Here is a 20078-nt window from a genome sequence, read left to right as displayed (position 1 = left end):
ACCCGATCGAACACCTCTGGAGACCTGAAAATAGCTGTGCAGCAATGCTCCCCATCCAACCTGACAGAGCTTGTGAGGATCTGCACAGAAGAATGGGAGAAACTCCCCCAAGTATAGGTTTGCCAAGCTTGTAGTGTCATACCCAAAGAATCCTCAAGGCTGTAATCGCTGGTAAAGGTGCTTCAACAAAGTACTGAGTAAAAGGTCGGAATACTTAAGTAAATGTCATATTTTAGTTTTTACAATTTTTAATACATTTGCCAAAAAATTCTAAACCTGTTTTTGCTTTGTCATTATGGGGTATTGTGTGTAGATTGATGAGGAAAAAACAATTTAATACATTTTAGAATAATGTTGTAACGTAACAACATGTGGAAAAAGTGTCTTACTTCTGAAAAATGTTGCTTTGTTGGTAAAGGGCTTGTAAGCAGCATTTCACGGTAAGGTCTACTATACCTGTTGTACTCAGCATTTCACTGTAAGGTCTACTACACCTGTTGTATTCAGCATTTCACTGTAAGGTCTACTACACCTGTTGTATTCAGCATTTCACCGTGAGGTCTACTACACCTGTTGTATTCAGCATTTCACCGTGAGGTCTACTACACCTGTTGTATTCAGCATTTCACTGTAAGGTCTACTACACCTGTTGTATTCAGCATTTCACTGTAAGGTCTACTACACCTGTTGTATTCAGCATTTCACTGTAAGGTCTACTACACCTGTTGTATTCAGCATTTCACTGTGAGGTCTACTACACCTGTTGTATTCAGCATTTCACTGTGAGGTCTATTACACCTGTTGTATTCAGCATTTCACTGTGAGGTCTACTACACCTGTTGTATTCAGCATTTCACTGTGAGGTCTACTACACCTGTTGTATTCAGCATTTCACTGTGAGGTCTACTACACCTGTTGTATTCAAGGCATGTAACAAGTACAATTTGATTTGAGTACATTACATTACAGTACATTACATTACCTTGACAACAACGGGCGGGCATCTTGGACGCTGTCTCCAGTTCTTATACGGCAGTTGTCCAGTGTCTGAAATTATGAAAATGTATGTTGTCACACTGCGCCATCTCCTGGTGACAAGTACGGCAGAATATCAATAATATCAATCGTATAGCCACAGCCACAGAACAATGAGACAGATATTTCACCGGATGTGTAAATATGAAGCATCCGGTTGGCGTTTCCACTCACTACCAAACATGGTGATGAGAGGACGCACAGTGCCCGGAAGTGTGCTTCCCAACGGAAATCTCTGCCCACCTCCTTGCTTGTTCTGCCACCTATGTTTGTGTTCCCATTGGAGACCACAGGCTCTGGTCTATCTTGGGTTAGTTCATAAAATCTTTGGTATAAAGTGGTCGTTGAACAGATTATTGTTTCAACTGAAACGAGATTCCGATAAATGTGTAGATTTTTTGAGACGTTCCCATGAAGTGATTGTCATTTATCACACTTCTTCCATCCTCAAACACAACCGTAAACCAAACCTGTGAAATGGTGGAAGGGCCCCTTTAAGAAACTGTCGCAAAACCCTGCTGCCGCCCATGCGCAGAGAGAGGGGGCAACAGCGACGGAGAAAACAACAACAACAAGAGAACAGTGAGATGGCTCCATGAATACAGGCCAACTTCACCCAGTTACTATCCACAACCTACCCGACTGCTGCTTTCTCACACGGCTGGATTAGATGGTGCCGGGCCCATGAACTTGGCTAGTCAGAGCGGGGAGACCGGCTGTAGCCAGCTCCTCTTCGCCAACTTTAACCAGGACAACACGTAAGGAAGGCCCGGGGAGAAGGGAGAGGAGGACCGGGGAGAAGGGAGAGGAGGGCCGGGGAGAAGGGAGAGGAGGACCGGGGAGAGGAGGGCCGGGGAGATGGGAGAGGAGGACCGGGGAGAAGGGAGAGGAGGACCGGGGAGAGGAGGGCCGGGGAGAAGGGAGAGGAGGGCCGGGGAGAAGGGAGAGGAGGGACGGGGAGATGGGAGAGGAGGGCCGGGGAGATGGGAGAGGAGGGCCGGGGAGAAGGGAGAGGAGGGCCGGGGAGAAGGGAGAGGAGGGCCGGGGAGATGGGAGAGGAGGACCGGGGAGAAGGGAGAGGAGGGCCGGGGAGATGGGAGAGGACGGCCGGGGAGAAGGGAGAGGAGGGACGGGGAGATGGGAGAGGAGGGCCGGGGAGATGGGAGAGGAAGGCCGGGGAGAAGGGAGAGGAGGACCGGGGAGAAGGGAGAGGAGGGCCGGGGAGATGGGAGAGGAGGGCCGGGGAGAAGGGAGAGGAGGGCCGGGGAGATGGGAGAGGAGGGCCGGGGAGATGGGAGAGGGGGGCCGGGGAGAAGGGAGAGGACGGCCGGGGAGAAGGGAGAGGAGGACCGGGGAGAAGGGAGAGGAGGGCCGGGGAGAAGGGAGAGGAGGACCGGGGAGAGATGCTAGTTAGCTGACAAGCTGTCTGATCATGTTGCCTACTTTAGCATCCATGTCGTCAGCCAGCTAAAACGCTATCCAGCCAGCTAGCTAAAGTGCTTGGATAAACAAGAAGCATAAACTAGTTGTCTAACACAAAAGGCGCGGGGATCATTCCTTAATATGATAAAGTGTATTGATACCTGAACCAATATCTGGGCAAAGGACGATGAAAAGGCGAGATCTCCTCTCTGCCCAGAAAGCTACGGTTCACCTGGGCCCTCATGTATAAACGCTACACATTCACAGAATATGGCCCTAAACATGCGTGAACCAGTTTTCACAGTCTGAAAACTGAACTTGACTTGAGAATGTGCTTATCCTCCCGTAAACTTTAGACCATGCGCATGTACTAATCCCCGGTTTGACCGGTGTAGGCCGGCATTGTGAATACGAATTTGTTCTGATTTGCCTAGTTAAATAAACTTAAATGTTTAAGTGTGCTGAGCGATTAGTGCTTTTTCAGGTCGTTTCCGTTCATTATATAAAAAAAACCCTGTTTCGATTCTTTAAAAAAATGTTTGTATGAAATGCATTATGAAATAATTACATTAAAATGATTAGCGCCTTTTAGTGGAAATACCAAAGCCAAAAATTGTGCACATTCAATTGCCAAAACATTGAAAATATTCCACTGTCTCTGTCAGGTCCACATAGGAAATGACTAATAAATGATACATTTTTGGAAAGTTCTAATGCTACTGTCCCCACGACAACAACAAAAAAGACTTAAACACATGTAATGTTGTCCTTGAAACCTTTACTGTAAATACTGTAGAATTCCATTCATTCCAATGGAGAACTGCTCCTACTGAGGAGTGCCAATATGGCTTAAAGCTTCTCAATGGCCAATACATAGCATCAGCAGGGTTTATATACATCATTGGTCTGTGTGTATCTAACCTAACTTAGCAGGCGTAAAAGCACAGAATTTCTAAACCTAAAGTGAATCCATTTTTGTCCAAGATGGAAAAGAACAGGCGCAATGTATGATGGTCATTGTAGTTGATTAGTAAGTTTGAGCTGAACTTGGTTGAATATTTGCATAATGAAAACTTCAACTCCCTTCAGCGCCCAGCCTCCCATAGTTTTTAAAAATTTCACCTTTAATTAATTAACGAGGCAAGTCAGTTAAGAACACATTCTTATTTACAATGACAGCCTACCAGGGAACAGTGTGTTAACTCACAAAAACCCTCAAACTAATAATTGAACCAACGTTGAAGTATTGCATTGCAAGAAGGCAAAAGGAGCCTTGTAGTAGCCTTGGGAAATATATGATGTCACTTTTATTCAGAACAAAAAAACAGGCAGCTAGGCCTAAATATAATAACACGACGCAATCATTTGCTGTTTAGTGAGAAGAGCGGAAATCAATGTATTTTAAAATATATTTATTTTCACTAAGTATTTAGTAGTTTATTTTTGATACATTGATCTTGGTGGTGTTTTGATACATTGATCTTGATGGTGTTTTGATACATTGATCTTGATGGTGTTTTGATACATTGATCTTGGTGGTGTTTTGATACATTGATCTTGGTGGTGTTTTGATACTTGGTGGTGTTTTGATTGATCTTGGTGGTGTTTTGATACATTGATCTTGGTGGTGTTTTGATACATTGATCTTGGTGGTGTTTTGATACATTGATCTTGGTGGTGTTTTGATACATTGATCTTGGTGGTGTTTGGTGATTTCTACCCGTCCCTGGTGGAGTCTGTGTAAGTGGATGCCATTGCTGACCACTTTCTGGGTAGTGGGATTGCAACACACACCGTGTGACCCAATGTCACTCAAACACACACTGTCATAGTCAGGCCAGTGTCACCAGCCTGTCTCTGTCTCTCTCCCCTCAGTCAGGCCAGTGTCACCAGCCTGTCTCTGTCTCTCTCCCCTCGGTCAGGCCAGTGTCACCAGCCTGTCTCTGTCTCTCAGGCCAGTCACAAGCCTCGGTCAGGCCAGTGTCACCAGCCTGTCTCTGTCTGTCTGTCTCCCCTCGGTCAGGCCAGTGTCACCAGCCTGTCTCTGTCTCTGTCTCTCCCCTCGGTCTGGCCAGTGTCACCAGCCTGTCTCTGTCTCTCTCCCCTCGGTCAGGCCAGTGTCACCAGCCTGTCTCTGTCTCTCTCCCCTCGTCAGGCCAGTGTCACCAGCCTGTCTCTGTCTCTCTCCCCTCGGTCAGGCCAGTGTCACCTGCCTGTCTCTGTCTCTCTCACCTCAGTCAGGCCAGTGTCACCAGCCTGTCTCTCTCTCTCCCCTCAGTCAGGCCAGTGTCACCAGCCTGTCTCTCTCCCCTCGGTCAGGCCAGTGTCACCAGCCTGTCTCTCTCTCTCCCCTCGGTCAGGCCAGTGTCACCAGCCTGTCTCTCTCTCTCCCCTCGGTCAGGCCAGTGTCACCAGCCTGTCTCTCTCTCTCATCAAGTCAGGTATCTGTTCTAACGTGTGTGTGTGTCCTCTCTCCAGGTCTTTAGCTGTCACCAGGAACCAAATCAGGCCAGTGTCAAGCCTTCTTCTCCCCCCTATCGTCTGTGGACAAGCCTTGGTCAGCAGATTCTATGAATGTAGTGAGTATCAATATCATATGGATTTATGACGTGTCAATATAATATAATATAATATATATGAAAAATACTGCACTTACTAGATACCACCCAGTCATAACCATCACTCTTAATGTTGTTTTACAGTAATATGGAATGGCTATATATTTACTATATATACATTGCTTTCAGAAAGTATTCAGACCCCTTGACCTTTTCCATGTTTTGTTACATTACAGAATTATTCTAAAATGTATTAAATTGTTTTTCCCCCTCATCAATCTACACACAATACCCTATAATGACATCACAATACCCCATAATGACATCAGGCCATAATGACATCACAGCCCCATAATGACATCACAATACCCCATAATGACATCAAATTTTCTCCGGCCTGGTCAGGCCAGTACCCTATAATGACATCACAATACCAAATCATAATGATATCACAATACCCCATAATGCCATCACAATACCCCATAATGACATCACAGTACCCTATAATGACATCACAATACCCTATAATGACAAAGCAAAAACAAGTTTTTCAAATTTTGATAATTTATCAAAATAATTTACATAAATATTCAGACCCTTTACTCTGTACTTTGTTGAAGCACCTTTTCTAAAATGTATTAAATTGTTTTTGATTACAGCCTCAGGTCTTCTTGGGTATCACGCCCTAAAGCTTGGCACACCTGTATTTAGGAGTTTCTCCCATTCTTCTCTGCAGATCCTCTCAAGCTCTGTCAGGTTGAATGGGGAGCGCGCTGCACAGCTATTTTCAGGTCTCTCCAGAGATGTTTGATCAGGTTCAAGTCCGGGCTCTGGCTGGACCACTCAAGGAATATTCAGAGACTTGTCCCGAAGCCCTTCCTGCGTCAGGTCTTGGCTGTGTGCTTAGGGTTGTTGTCCTGTTGGAAGGTGAACCTTCGCCCAGTCTTAACCTGCTCCAGAGCCCTCAGGGCTTTTCATCAAGGACCTCTTTGCACTTTGCTCTGTTCATCTTTCCTCGATCCTGACTAGTCTCCCAGCCCCTGTCGCTGAGAAACATTCCCACAGCATGATGCTGCCACCACCATGCATCACCGTAGGGATGCTGCCACCACCATGCTTCACCGTAGGGATGCTGCCACCACCATGCTTCACCGTAGGGATGGAGCCATGTTTTCCTCCAGACGTGACGCTTGGCATTCAGGCCAAATAGTTCAATCTTGGTTTCATCAGACCAGAGAATCTTGTTTCTCATGTTCAGAGTCCTTTAGGTGCCTTTTGGCAAACTCAAGCGGGCTGTCATGTGCCTTTTACTGAGGAGTGGCTTCCGTCTGGCCACTCTACTATAAAGGCCTGATTGGTGGAGTGCTGCAGAGATGGTTGTCCTTCTGGAAGGTTCTCTCATCTCCACAGAGGAACTCTGGAGCTATGTCAGAGTGACCATCAGGTTCTTGGTCGACCTGACCAAGGCCCTTTTCCACCGATTGCTCAGTTTGGCCGGGCGACCAGGTCTAGGAAGAGTCTAGGCGGTTCCAAACTTCTTCCATTTAAGAATCATGGAGGCCACTGTGTTCTTGGGGACCTTCAATGCTAAATAAACTTTTTATTTTGTATAAATCTGCAAACATTTCTACAGTTTTCTCTTAGTTAGCAGAAATTTAAAAAAAAATAGTAAAATCAAAAGAAATATGTTTTTGCTTTCTCATTATGGGATATTGTGATGTCATTATGGGGTATTGTGATGTCATTATGGGGTATTGTGATGTCATTATGGGGTATTGTGATGTCGTTATGGGGTATTGTGATGTCATTATGGGGTATTGTGATGTCATTATGGGGTATTGTGATGTCATTATGGGGTATTGTGATGTCATTATGGGGTATTGTGATGTCATTATGGGGTATTGTGATGTCGTTATGAGGTATTGTGATGTCGTTATGAGGTATTGTGATGTCATTATGGGGTATTGTGATGTCGTTATGAGGTATTGTGATGTCATTATGGGGTTTTGTGATGTCATTATGGGGCATTGTGATGTCATTATGGGGTATTGTGTGTAGATTGATGAGGGGAAAATGTCATCCATTTTAGAACAAGGCTGTAACATAGTCAAACGTAAAAAGTCAAGGGGTCTGAATACTTTCCTGAAGGTCCTGTACTACAGACATGTATTCCACTCACAGGCCATACAGTCATCATCCCCACTGTTAATGTAGGATCACTATAATATGGAATAGCTCTCTAGAATATTAGAGCAATGGGGTTATACTGTGTGGTACTAATGTGTGTGTGTGTGTGTGTGCACGCTCAGCGGACACAGAGGATGTGTGTATTGTAGAGCGTCTGTTCAGCAGTAGTCTGGTGGCGATCGTCAGTCTGAAGGCTCCTAGGAAGCTGAAGGTCTGTCACTTCAAGAAAGGAACGGAGATCTGTAACTATAGTTACAGTAACACTATACTGGCTGTCAAGTTACAGGTAACACTATACTGGCTGTCACACAACAGACAGGTACACACAACACACACACACACACACACACACACACACACACACACACACACACACACACACACACACACACACACACACACACACACACACACAGGAACACACACACACACACACACACACACACACACACACACACACACACACACACACACACACACACACACACACACACACACACACACACACACACACACACACAGTGAGATGTGATGATGAGCAGGAGTGTGTGTTTCAGAGGCTGATAGTATGTCTGGACAGGTGTGTTAAACTCCTAGCTACAACACTGAAGATTCCTGTGTGTGTTTCAGAGGCTGATAGTATGTCTGGAGGAATCTCTGTACATCCACAACATCAGAGACATGAAGGTCCTGCACACCATCAGAGAGACACCTCCCAACCCCTCAGGTAAAACCCTTAACCTAGAACTACATCTAGCCCAACCCCTCAGGTAAAACCCTTAACCTAGAACTACATCTAGCCCAACCCCTCAGGTAAAACCCTTAACCTAGAACTACATCTAGCCCAACCCTCAGGTAAAACCCTTAACCTAGAACTACATCTAGCCCAACCCCTCAGGTAAAACCCTTAACCTAGAACTACATCTAGCCCAACCCCTCAGGTAAAACCCTTAACCTAGAACTACATCTAGCCCAACCCTCAGGTAAAACCCTTAACCTAGAACTACATCTAGCCCAACCCTCAGGTAAAACCCTTAACCTAGAACTCACATGGGGTAGCCCAACCCTCAGGTAAAACCCTTAACCTAGAACTACATCTAGCCCAACCCCTCAGGTAAAACCCTTAACCTAGAACTACATCTAGCCCAACCCCTCAGGTAAAACCCTTAACCTAGAACTACATCTAGCCCAACCCCTCAGGTAAAACCCTTAACCTAGAACTACATCTAGCCCAACCCCTCAGGTAAAACCCTTAACCTAGGACTAAATCCCAACCCCTCAGGTAAAACCCTTAACCTAGGACTAAATCCCAACCCCTCAGGTAAAACCCTTAACCTAGGACTAAATCCCAACCCCTCAGGTAAAACCCTTAACCTAGGACAACATCTAGCCCAACCCTCAGGTAAAACCCTTAACCTAGGACTAAATCCCAACCCCTCAGGTAAAACCCTTAACCTAGGACTAAATCTAGCCCAACCCTCAGGTAAAACCCTTAACCTAGAACTAAATCCCAACCCCTCAGGTAAAACCCTTAACCTAGGACTAAATCCCAACCCCTCAGGTAAAACCCTTAACCTAGGACAACATCTAGCCCAACCCCTCAGGTAAAACCCTTAACCTAGGACTAAATCCCAACCCCTCAGGTAAAACCCTTAACCTAGGACTAAATCCCAACCCCTCAGGTAAAACCCTTAACCTAGGACAACATCTAGCCCAACCCCTCAGGTAAAAACCCTTAACCTAGAACTACATCTAGCCCAACCCCTCAGGTAAAACCCTTAACCTAGAACTAAATCCCAACCCCTCAGGTAAAACCCTTAACCTAGGACAACATCTAGCCCAACCCTCAGGTAAAACCCTTAACCTAGAACTACATCTAGCCCAACCCCTCAGGTAAAACCCTTAACCTAGAACTACATCTAGCCCAACCCCTCAGGTAAAACCCTTAACCTAGAACTACATCTAGCCCAACCCCTCAGGTAAAACCCTTAACCTAGGACTAAATCCCAACCCCTCAGGTAAAACCCTTAACCTAGGACTAAATCCCAACCCCTCAGGTAAAACCTTTAACCTAGAACTACATCTAGCCCAACCCCTCAGGTAAAACCCTTAACCTAGAACTACATCTAGCCCAACCCCTCAGGTAAAACCCTTAACCTAGGACTAAATCCCAACCCCTCAGGTAAAACCCTTAACCTAGGACTAAATCCCAACCCCTCAGGTAAAACCCTTAACCTAGAACTACATCTAGCCCAACCCCTCAGGTAAAACCCTTAACCTAGAACTACATCTAGCCCAACCCCTCAGGTAAAACCCTTAACCTAGAACTACATCTAGCCCAACCCTCAGGTAAAACCCTTAACCTAGAGGCTAAATCCCAACCCTCAGGTAAAACCCTGTAACCTAGGACAACATCAGCCCAACCCCTCAGGTAAAACCCTTAACCTAGGACTAAATCCCAACCCTCAGGTAAAACCCTTAACCTAGAACTAAATCCCAACCCCTCAGGTAAAACCCTTAACCTAGAACTACATCTAGCCCAACCCCTCAGGTAAAACCCTTAACCTAGAACTACATCTAGCCCAACCCCTCAGGTAAAACCCTTAACCTAGAACTACATCTAGCCCAACCCCTCAGGTAAAACCCTTAACCTAGGACTAAATCCCAACCCCTCAGGTAAAACCCTTAACCTAGGACTAAATCCCAACCCCTCAGGTAAAACCCTTAACCTAGACTAAATCCCAACCCCTCAGGTAAAACCCTTAACCTAGAACTACATCTAGCCCAACCCCTCAGGTAAAACCCTTAACCTAGAACTAAATCCCAACCCCTCAGGTAAAACCCTTAACCTAGGACTAAATCCCAACCCCTCAGGTAAAACCCTTAACCTAGGACTAAATCCCAACCCCTCAGGTAAAACCCTTAACCTAGGACTAAATCCCAACCCCTCAGGTAAAACCCTTAACCTAGAACTACATCTAGCCCAACCCCTCAGGTAAAACCCTTAACCTAGGACTAAATCCCAACCCTCAGGTAAAACCCTTAACCTAGAACTACATCTAGCCCAACCCCTCAGGTAAAACCCTTAACCTAGAACTACATCTAGCCCAACCCCTCAGGTAAAACCCTTAACCTAGGACTATATCCCAACCCCTCAGATAAAACCCTTAACCTAGGACTAAATCCCAACCCCGCAGGTAAAACCCTTAACCTAGGACTAAATCCCAACCCATATATATACTAAAGTATGTGGAAAACCTTTCAAATTAGGGGTTTCGGCTATTTCAGCCACACCCGTTTCAGACAGGTGTTTAAAATCGAGCACACCGCCATGGAATCTCCATAGACAAACATTGGCAATAGAATGGCCTTACTGAGGAGATCAGTGGCTTTCAACACGCTCACAGAATGGAAAATGGTTTGTCGATATCGGCGTGGTAGAACTTGACTGGCCTGCACAGAGCCCTGACCTCAACCCATGGAACACCTTTGGGATGAATTAGAACGCCGACTACGAGCCTCATCGCCCAACATCAGTGCCGACCTCAGTAATGCTCTTGTGGCTGAATGGAAGCAAGTCCCCTCAGCAATGTTCCAACATCTAGTGGAACCTGAACCTGTTTAATCCAACCGTATTGTATTTAGTAGTTTTGTGTTCTCTCCTACTGTAATATCTGTGTGTTCTCTCTCCAGGGTTGTGTGTTCTCTCCCCAGGGTTGTGTGTTCTATCCCCAGGGTTGTGTGTTCTCTCCCCAGGGTTGTGTGTTCTCTCCCCAGGGCTGTGTGTTTTCTCTCCTACTGTAATATCTGTGTGTTCTCTCCCCAGGGTTGTGTGTTTTCTCCTACTGTAATATCTGTGTGTTCTCTCCCCAGGGTTGTGTGTTCTCTCCCCAGGGTTGTGTGTTTTCTCCCCAGGGCTGTGTGTTTTCTCCCCAGGGTTGTGTGTTCTCTCCCCAGGGTTGTGTGTTTTCTCTCCAGGGTTGTGTGTTCTCTCCCCAGGGTTGTGTGTTTTCTCCTACTATAATATCTGTGTTTTCTCTCCCCAGGGTTGTGTGTTTTCTCTCCAGGGTTGTGTGTTCTCTCCTACTGTAATATCTGTGTGTTCTCTCCCCAGGGTTGTGTGTTCTCTCCCCAGGGTTGTGTGTTCTCTCCCCAGGGTTGTGTGTTCTCTCCCCAGGGTTGTGTGTTCTCTCCCCAGGGTTGTGTGTTCTCTCCCCAGGGTTGTGTGTTCTCTCTCCAGGGTTGTGTGTTCTCTCTCCAGGGTTGTGTGTTCTCTCCCCAGGGTTGTGTGTTCTCTCTCCAGGGTTGTGTGTTCTCTCCCCAGAGTTGTGTGTTCAATCCTACTGTAATATCTGTGTGTTTTCTCCCCAGGGCTGTGTGTTTTCTCCCCAGGGTTGTGTGTTCTCTCCCCAGGGTTGTGTGTTCTCTCCCCAGGGTTGTGTGTTCTCTCCCCAGGGTTGTGTGTTCTCTCCCCAGGGTTGTGTGTTCTCTCTCCAGGGTTGTGTGTTCTCTCTCCAGGGTTGTGTGTTCTCTCTCCAGGGTTTTGTGTTCTCTCCTACTGTAATATCTGTGTGTTCTCTCCCCAGGGTTGTGTGTTCTCTCCCCAGGGTTGTGTGTTTTCTCCTACTGTAATATCTGTGTGTTCTCTCCCCAGGGCTGTGTGTTTTCTCCTACTGTAATATCTGTGTGTTCTCGCCCCAGGGTTGTGTGTTCTCTCCCCAGGGTTGTGTGTTTTCTCCCCAGGGTTGTGTGTTCTCTCCCCAGGGTTGTGTGTTCTCTCCCCAGGGTTGTGTGTTCTCTCCCCAGGGTTGTGTGTTCTCTCCCCAGGGTTGTGTGTTCTCTCCCCAGGGTTGTGTGTTCTCTCCCCAGGGTTGTGTGTTCTCTCCCCGGGGTTGTGTGTTCTCTCCCCAGGGTTGTGTGTTCTCTCCTACTGTAATATCTGTGTGTTCTCTCCCCAGGGTTGTGTGTTCTCTCCTACTGTAATATCTGTGTGTTCTCTCCCCAGGGTTGTGTGTTCTCTCCCCAGGGTTGTGTGTTCTCTCCCCAGGGTTGTGTGTTCTCTCCCCAGGGTTGTGTGTTCTCTCCCCAGGGTTGTGTGTTCTCTCCCCAGGGTTGTGTGTTCTCTCCCCAGGTTTGTGTGTTTTCTCCCCAGGGTTGTGTCTTTTCTTCCCAGGGCTGTGTGTTTTCTCCTACTGTAATATCTGTGTGTTCTCTCCTACTGTAATATCTGTGTGTTCTCTCCCAGGGTTGTGTGTTCTCTCCCCAGGGCTGTGTGTTTCTCCCAGGGTTGTGTGTTTTCTCCCTAGGGCTGTGTGTTTTCTCCTACTGTAATATCTGTGTGTTCTCTCCTACTGTAATATCTGTGTGTTCTCTCCCCAGGATTGTGTGTTCTCTCCCCAGGGCTGTGTGTTTTCTCCCCAGGGTTGTGTGTTTTCTCCCCATGGTTGTGTGTTTTCTCCTACTGTAATATCTGTGTGTTCTCTCCCCAGGGTTGTGTGTTCTCTCCCCAGGGTTGTGTGTTTTCTCCCCAGGGTTGTGTGTTTTCTCCCCAGGGTTGTGTGTTCTCTCCCCAGGGTTGTGTGTTCTCTCCCCAGGGTTGTGTGTTCTCTCCCCGGGGTTGTGTATTCTCTCCCCAGGGTTGTGTGTTCTCTCCCCAGGGTTGTGTGTTCTCTCCCCAGGGTTGTGTGTTCTCTCTCCAGGGTTGTGTGTTCTCTCTCCAGGGTTGTGTGTTCTCTCTCCAGGGTTGTGTGTTCTCTCTCCAGGGTTGTGTGTTCTCTCTCCAGGGTTGTGTGTTCTCTCTCCAGGGTTGTGTGTTCTCTCTCCAGGGTTGTGTGTTCTCTCTCCAGGGTTGTGTGTTTTCTCCTCCTGTAATATCTGTGTGTTTTCTCCCCAGGGTTGTGTGTTTTCTCTCCAGGGTTGTGTGTTTTCTCCTACCGTAATATCTGTGTGTTTTCTCTCCAGGGTTGTGTGTTTTCTCCTCCTGTAATATCTGTGTGTTTTCTCCCCAGGGTTGTGTGTTCTCTCTCCAGGGTTGTGTGTTTTCTCCTACTGTAATATCTGTGTTTTCTCTCCCCAGGGTTGTGTGTTTTCTCTCCAGGGTTGTGTGTTTTCTCCTACTGTAATATCTGTGTGTTCTCTCCCCAGGGTTGTGTGTTCTCTCCCCAAGGGTTGTGTGTTCTCTCCCCAGGGTTGTGTGTTCTCTCCCCAGGGTTGTGTGTTCTCTCCCCAGGGTTGTGTGTTCTCTCCCCAGGTTTGTGTGTTTTCTCCCCAGGGTTGTGTCTTTTCTTCCCAGGGCTGTGTGTTTTCTCCTACTGTAATATCTGTGTGTTCTCTCCTACTGTAATATCTGTGTGTTCTCTCCCCAGGGTTGTGTGTTCTCTCCCCAGGGCTGTGTGTTTTCTCCCCAGGGTTGTGTGTTTTCTCCCTAGGGCTGTGTGTTTTCTCCTACTGTAATATCTGTGTGTTCTCTCCTACTGTAATATCTGTGTGTTCTCTCCCCAGGATTGTGTGTTCTCTCCCCAGGGCTGTGTGTTTTCTCCCCAGGGTTGTGTGTTTTCTCCCCATGGTTGTGTGTTTTCTCCTACTGTAATATCTGTGTGTTCTCTCCCCAGGGTTGTGTGTTCTCTCCCCAGGGTGTGGGTTGTGTGTTTCTCCCCAGGGTTGTGTGTTCTCTCCCCAGGGTTGTGTGTTCTCTCCCCAGGGTTGTGTGTTCTCTCCCCGGGGTTGTGTGTTTTCTCCCCAGGGTTGTGTGTTCTCTCCCCAGGGTTGTGTGTTCTCTCCCCAGGGTTGTGTGTTCTCTCCCCAGGGTTGTGTGTTCTCTCCCCAGGGTTGTGTATTCTCTCCCCAGGGTTGTGTGTTCTCTCTCCAGGGTTGTGTGTTTTCTCCTACTGTAATATCTGTGTGTTCTCTCCCCAGGGTTGTGTGTTTTCTCCTACTGTAATATCTGTGTGTTTTCTCCCCAGGGTTGTGTGTTTTCTCCTACTGTAATATCTGTGTGTTTTCTCCCCAGGGTTGTGTGTTTTATCCTCCTGTAATATCTGTGTGTTTTCTCCCCAGGGTTGTGTGTTCTCTCTCCAGGGTTGTGTGTTTTCTCCTACTGTAATATCTGTGTGTTTTCTCCCCAGGGTTGTGTGTTTTCTCCTACTGTAATATCTGTGTGTTTTCTCCCAGGGTTGTGTGTTTTCTCCTACTGTAATATCTGTGTGTTTTCTCTCCAGGGTTGTGTGTTTTATCCTCCTGTAATATCTGTGTGTTTTCTCCCCAGGGTTGTGTGTTCTCTCCCCAGGGTTGTGTGTTTTCTCCTACTGTAATATCTGTGTGTTTTCTCCCCAGGGTTGTGTGTTTTCTCCTACTGTAATATCTGTGTGTTTTCTCTCCAGGGTTGTGTGTTTTATCCTCCTGTAATATCTGTGTGTTTTCTCCCCAGGGTTGTGTGTTCTCTCCCCAGGGTTGTGTGTTTTCTCCTACTGTAATATCTGTGTGTTTTCTCCCCAGGGTTGTGTGTTCTCTCCCCAGGGTTGTGTGTTTTCTCCTACTGTAATATCTGTGTGTTTTCTCCCAGGGTTGTGTGTTCTCTCCCCAGGGTTGTGTGTTTTCTCCCCAGGGTTGTGTGTTTTCTCCTACTGTAATATCTGTGTGTTCTCTCTCCAGGGTTGTGTGTTCTCTCCCCAGGGTTGTGTGTTCTCTCCCAGGGTTGTGTGTTCTCTCCCCAGGGTTGTGTGTTCTCTCCCCAGGGTTGTGTGTTCTCTCCCCAGGGTTGTGTGTTGATCTCCCAGGGTTGTGTGTTCTCTCCCCAGGGTTGTGTGTTTTCCCCCAGGGTTGTGTGTTCTCTCCCCAGGGTTGTGTGTTTTCTCCTACTGTAATATCTGTGTGTTTTCTCCCCAGGGTTGTGTGCTCTCTCCATCAGTAATGATAACTGTTACCTGGCCTACCCCGGCAGTGCTACAATAGGAGAGGTCCAGGTGTTTGACACGGTCAACCTGGTATGACACACACACACACACACACACACACACACACACACACACACACACACACACACACACACACACACACACACACACACACACACACACACACACACACACACACACACACACACACACACACACAGACACACACACACACACATTGAAGATGGCTAGCTCTACTACAACTGTGGTGTTTCAGTCTCTGTGTGTTTAACTGTGTCTCCAGAGGGCGGCCAACATGATCCCAGCCCATGACAGTCCATTAGCAGCTGTGGTGTTTGATGCTAGCGGAACCAAACTGGCCACAGCCTCGGAGAAGGTGGGACACTTTAAACTGTTACACTGAACTACTGAGGTGGTGTCAGCCGGTACCTCTGCCCTGACCCTTAATCCCGACCCTTAACTCTGGCCCTTAACCCTGACCCTTAACCTTGACCCTTAACCCTGACCCTTACCATACAGATACTATTTTCTATCCATCTCTATGGCCCTTAACCCTGACCCTTAACCCTGACCCTTAACCCTGGCCTTGGCCCTTAACCCTGACCCTTCCATGGTAGCAGATCTGATGGGTATTAACAGTGTAGTGGTGGACCGGCTGGAAGTGTGTGTGTTGTAACCTCGCTGTATCAGGGATCAGCTATCCTGTGTGTAATGTAACCAGTGTGTTCTGATAGGGTACGGTGATTCGTGTGTTCTCCATCCCTGAGGGACAGAAACTGTTTGAGTTCCGTCGAGGAGTCAAAAGGTAGGACGTCTTCTTCGTCTCCCTCCTTCTTCATCTCCCTCCTTCTTCTTCATCTCCCTCCTTCTTCATCTTCTCCCTCCTTCTTCATCTCCCTCCTTCTTCTTCATCTCCCTCCTTCTTCTTATTCTTCTCCCTCCTTCTTCATCTCCCTCCTTCTTCTTCTTCATCTCCCTCCTTCTTCATCTCCCTTCTTCATCTCCCTCCTTCTTCATCTCCCTCCTTCTTCATCTCCCTCCTTCTTCATCTCCCTCCTTCTTCTTCTCTCCTCCTTCTCCCTCCTTCTTCTTCTCCCTCCTTCTTCTTCTTCTTCTCCCTCCTTCTTCATCTCCCTCCTTCTTCGTCTCCCTCCTTCTTCTTCATCTCCCTCTGTCTTCTTCTTCTCCCTCCTTCATCTCCCTCCTTCTTCATCTTCCTCCTCCTTCTTCTTCTCCCTTCTTCTTCTTCTCCCTCCTTCTTCTTCATCTCCTCCTCCTTCTTCTTCTCCCTCCTTCTTCATCTCCCTCCTTTCTTCATCTCCTCCTTCTTCTTCTTCTCCCTCCTTCTTCATCTCCCTCCTTCTTCATCTCCCTCCTTCTTCATCTCCCTCCTTCTTCTTCTCCCTCCTTCTTCATCTCCCTCCTTCTTCTTCATCTCCCTCCTTCTTCTTCATCTCCCTCCTTCTTCTTCATCTCCCTCCTTTTTCTTCTCCCTCCTTCTTCATCTTCTCCCTCCTTCTTCTTCATCTCGCTCCTTCTTCTCCTTCATTCCACTCTATATAGTAATATGTGTTTTAATAGTGGACAATATTAAATGAGCTACAGCTGAGTTCAGTCTGACACACTGAAGTGTGTGTGTGTGTGTGTGTGTGTGTGTGTGTGTGTGTGTGTGTGTGTGTGTGTGTGTGTGTGTGTGTGTGTGTGTGTGTGTGTGTGTGTGTGTGTGTGTGTGTGTGTGTGTGTGTGTGTGTGTGTGTTAGGTGTGTATCTATCTGTTCCCTGGCCTTCAGTATGGAAGGCCTCTACCTATCAGCATCCAGTAACACGGAGACGGTCCACATCTTCAAACTAGAGACGCAGAAAGAGAAGTAAGTACCCCGCCCCCTCACCTGGCTGCATTAGTCTGATTCTAGATGTTGTCCTGTATATTAACATGGTGTGTGTGTGTAGGTCAACAGAGGAGGTGTTGTCCTGTATATTAACATGGTGTGTGTGTAGGTCAACAGAGGAGGTGTTGTCCTGTATATTAACATGGTGTGTGTGTGTAGGTCAACAGAGGAGGTGTTGTCCTGTATATTAACATGGTGTGTGTGTGTAGGTCAACAGAGGAGGTGTTGTCCTGTATATTAACATGGTGTGTGTGTAGGTCAACAGAGGAGGTGTTGTCCTGTATATTAACATGGTGTGTGTGTGTAGGTCAACAGAGGAGGTGTTGTCCTGTATATTAACATGGTGTGTGTGTGTAGGTCAACAGAGGAGGTGTTGTCCTGTATATTAACATGGTGTATATTAACATGTGTGTGTAGGTCAACAGAGGAGGTGTTGTCCTGTATATTAACATGGTGTGTGTGTAGGTCAACAGAGGAGGTGTTGTCCTGTATATTAACATGGTGTGTGTAGGTCAACAGAGGAGGTGTTGTCCTGTATATTAACATGGTGTGTGTGTGTAGGTCAACAGAGGAGGTGTTGTCCTGTATATTAACATGGTGTGTGTAGGTCAACAGAGGAGGTGTTGTCCTGTATATTAACATGGTGTGTGTAGGTCAACAGAGGAGGTGTTGTCCTGTATATTAACATGGTGTGTGTGTGTAGGTCCAACAGAGGAGGTGTTGTCCTGTATATTAACATGGTGTGTGTAGGTCAACAGAGGAGGTGTTGTCCTGTATATTAACATGGTGTGTGTAGGTCAACAGAGGAGGTGTTGTCCTGTAGGTGTGTGTGTAGGTCAACAGAGGAGGTGTTGTCCTGTATATTAACATGGTGTGTGTGTCAACAGTGTTGGTCAACAGAGGAGGTGTTGTCCTGTATATTAACATGGTGTGTGTGTGTAGGTCAACAGAGGAGGTGTTGTCCTGTATATTAACATGGTGTGTGTGTGTAGGTCAACAGAGGAGGTGTTGTCCTGTATATTAACATGGTGTGTGTAGGTCAACAGAGGAGGTGTTGTCCTGTATATTAACATGGTGTGTGTGTGTAGGTCAACAGAGGAGGTGTTGTCCTGTATATTAACATGGTGTGTGTAGGTCAACAGAGGAGGTGTTGTCCTGTATATTAACATGGTGTGTGTAGGTCAACAGAGGAGGTGTTGTCCTGTATATTAACATGGTGTGTGTAGGTCAACAGAGGAGGTGTTGTCCTGTATATTAACATGGTGTGTGTAGGTCAACAGAGGAGGTGTTGTCCTGTATATTAACATGGTGTGTGTGTGTGTTGTCCTGTAGGTCAACAGAGGAGGTGTTGTCCTGTATATTAACATGGTGTGTGTGTGTAGGTCAACAGAGGAGGTGTTGTCCTGTATATTAACATGGTGTGTGTAGGTCAACAGAGGAGGTGTTGTCCTGTATATTAACATGGTGTGTGTAGGTCAACAGAGGAGGTGTTGTCCTGTATATTAACATGGTGTGTGTGGGTCAACAGAGGAGGTGTTGTCCTGTATATTAACATGGTGTGTGTGTGTAGGTCAACAGAGGAGGTGTTGTCCTGTATATTAACATGGTGTGTGTAGGTCAACAGAGGAGGTGTTGTCCTGTATATTAACATGGTGTGTGTGTGTAGGTCAACAGAGGAGGTGTTGTCCTGTATATTAACATGGTGTGTGTAGGTCAACAGAGGAGGTCAACAGAGGAGGTGTTGTCCTGTATATTAACATGGTGTGTGTGTAGGTCAACATGGTGGAGGTGTTGTCCTGTATATTAACATGGTGTGTGTAGGTCAACAGAGGAGGTGTTGTCCTGTATATTAACATGGTGTGTGTAGGTCAACAGAGGAGGTGTTGTCCTGTATATTAACATGGTGTGTGTGTAGGTCACCAGAGGAGGTGTTGTCCTGTATATTAACATGGTGTGTGTGTGTAGGTCAACAGAGGAGGTGTTGTCCTGTATATTAACATGGTGTTGTAGGTCAACAGAGGAGGTGTTGTCCTGTATATTAACATGGTGTGTGTGTAGGCCAACAGAGGAGGTGTTGTCCTGTATATTAACATGGTGTGTGTGTGTGGTCAACAGAGGAGGTGTTGTCCTGTATATTAACATGGTGTGTGTAGTGTAGAGGAGGTGTTGTCCTGTATATTAACATGGTGTGTATGGTGTGTGTAGGTCAACAGAGGAGGTGTTGTCCTGTATATTAACATGGTGTGTGTGTCAACAGAGGAGGTGTTGTCCTGTATATTAACATGGTGTGTGTAGGTCAACAGAGGAGGTGTTGTCCTGTATTAACATTAGGTCAACAGAGGAGGTGTTGTCCTGTATATTAACATGTGTGTGTAGGTCAACAGAGGAGGTGTTGTCCTGTATATTAACATGGTGTGTGTAGGTCAACAGAGGAGGTGTTGTCCTGTATATTAACATGGTGTGTGTAGGTAGAGGAGGTCAACAGAGGAACAGAGGAGTGTTGTCCTGTATATTAACATGGTGTGTGTGTGTGTAGGTCAACAGAGGAGGTGTTGTCCTGTATATTAACATGGTGTGTGTGTGTAGGTCAACAGAGGAGGTGTTGTCCTGTATATTAACATGGTGTGTGTGGTCAACAGAGGAGGTGTTGTCCTGTATATTAACATGGTCAACAGAGGAGGTGTTGTCCTGTATATTAACATGGTGTGTGTGTAGGTCAACAGAGGAGGTGTTGTCCTGTATATTAACATGGTGTGTGTGTGTAGGTCAACAGAGGAGGTGTTGTCCTGTATATTAACATGGTGTGTGTGTGTAGGTCAACAGAGGAGGTGTTGTCCTGTATATTAACATGGTGTGTGTAGGTCAACAGAGGAGGTGTTGTCCTGTATATTAACATGGTGTGTGTAGGTCAACAGAGGAGGTGTTGTCCTGTATATTAACATGGTGTGTGTGTTGTCCTGTATATTAACATGGTGTGTGTGTGTAGGTCAACAGAGGAGGTGTTGTCCTGTATATTAACATGGTGTGTGTGTGTAGGTCAACAGAGGAGGTGTTGTCCTGTATATTAACATGGT

General features: G+C 46.6%; 1 protein-coding gene across 1 annotated transcript; it reads left to right on the top strand.

Moving 5' to 3' along the window:
- Positions 1-1061: 1061 nt before the first annotated feature.
- On the top strand, positions 1062-19069 carry LOC124018519 (WD repeat domain phosphoinositide-interacting protein 2-like; the record flags this gene model as incomplete). The annotated part of the gene is made up of 8 exons (XM_046333854.1): positions 1062-1098; positions 7325-7521; positions 7833-7929; positions 15087-15184; positions 15399-15491; positions 15850-15920; positions 16876-16983; positions 19063-19069. Coding segments are annotated over exons 1-8 (708 nt in total), but the record flags the coding sequence as incomplete, so codon positions are not given.
- Positions 19070-20078: the final 1009 nt, after the last annotated feature.

The sequence above is a fragment of the Oncorhynchus gorbuscha genome, unplaced genomic scaffold (assembly GCF_021184085.1).
Source record: "Oncorhynchus gorbuscha isolate QuinsamMale2020 ecotype Even-year unplaced genomic scaffold, OgorEven_v1.0 Un_scaffold_537, whole genome shotgun sequence".
Taxonomy (NCBI): domain Eukaryota; kingdom Metazoa; phylum Chordata; class Actinopteri; order Salmoniformes; family Salmonidae; genus Oncorhynchus; species Oncorhynchus gorbuscha.
Note: the sequence above shows the minus strand (reverse complement) of the source record. Positions and strands in the feature narration are given on the sequence as shown.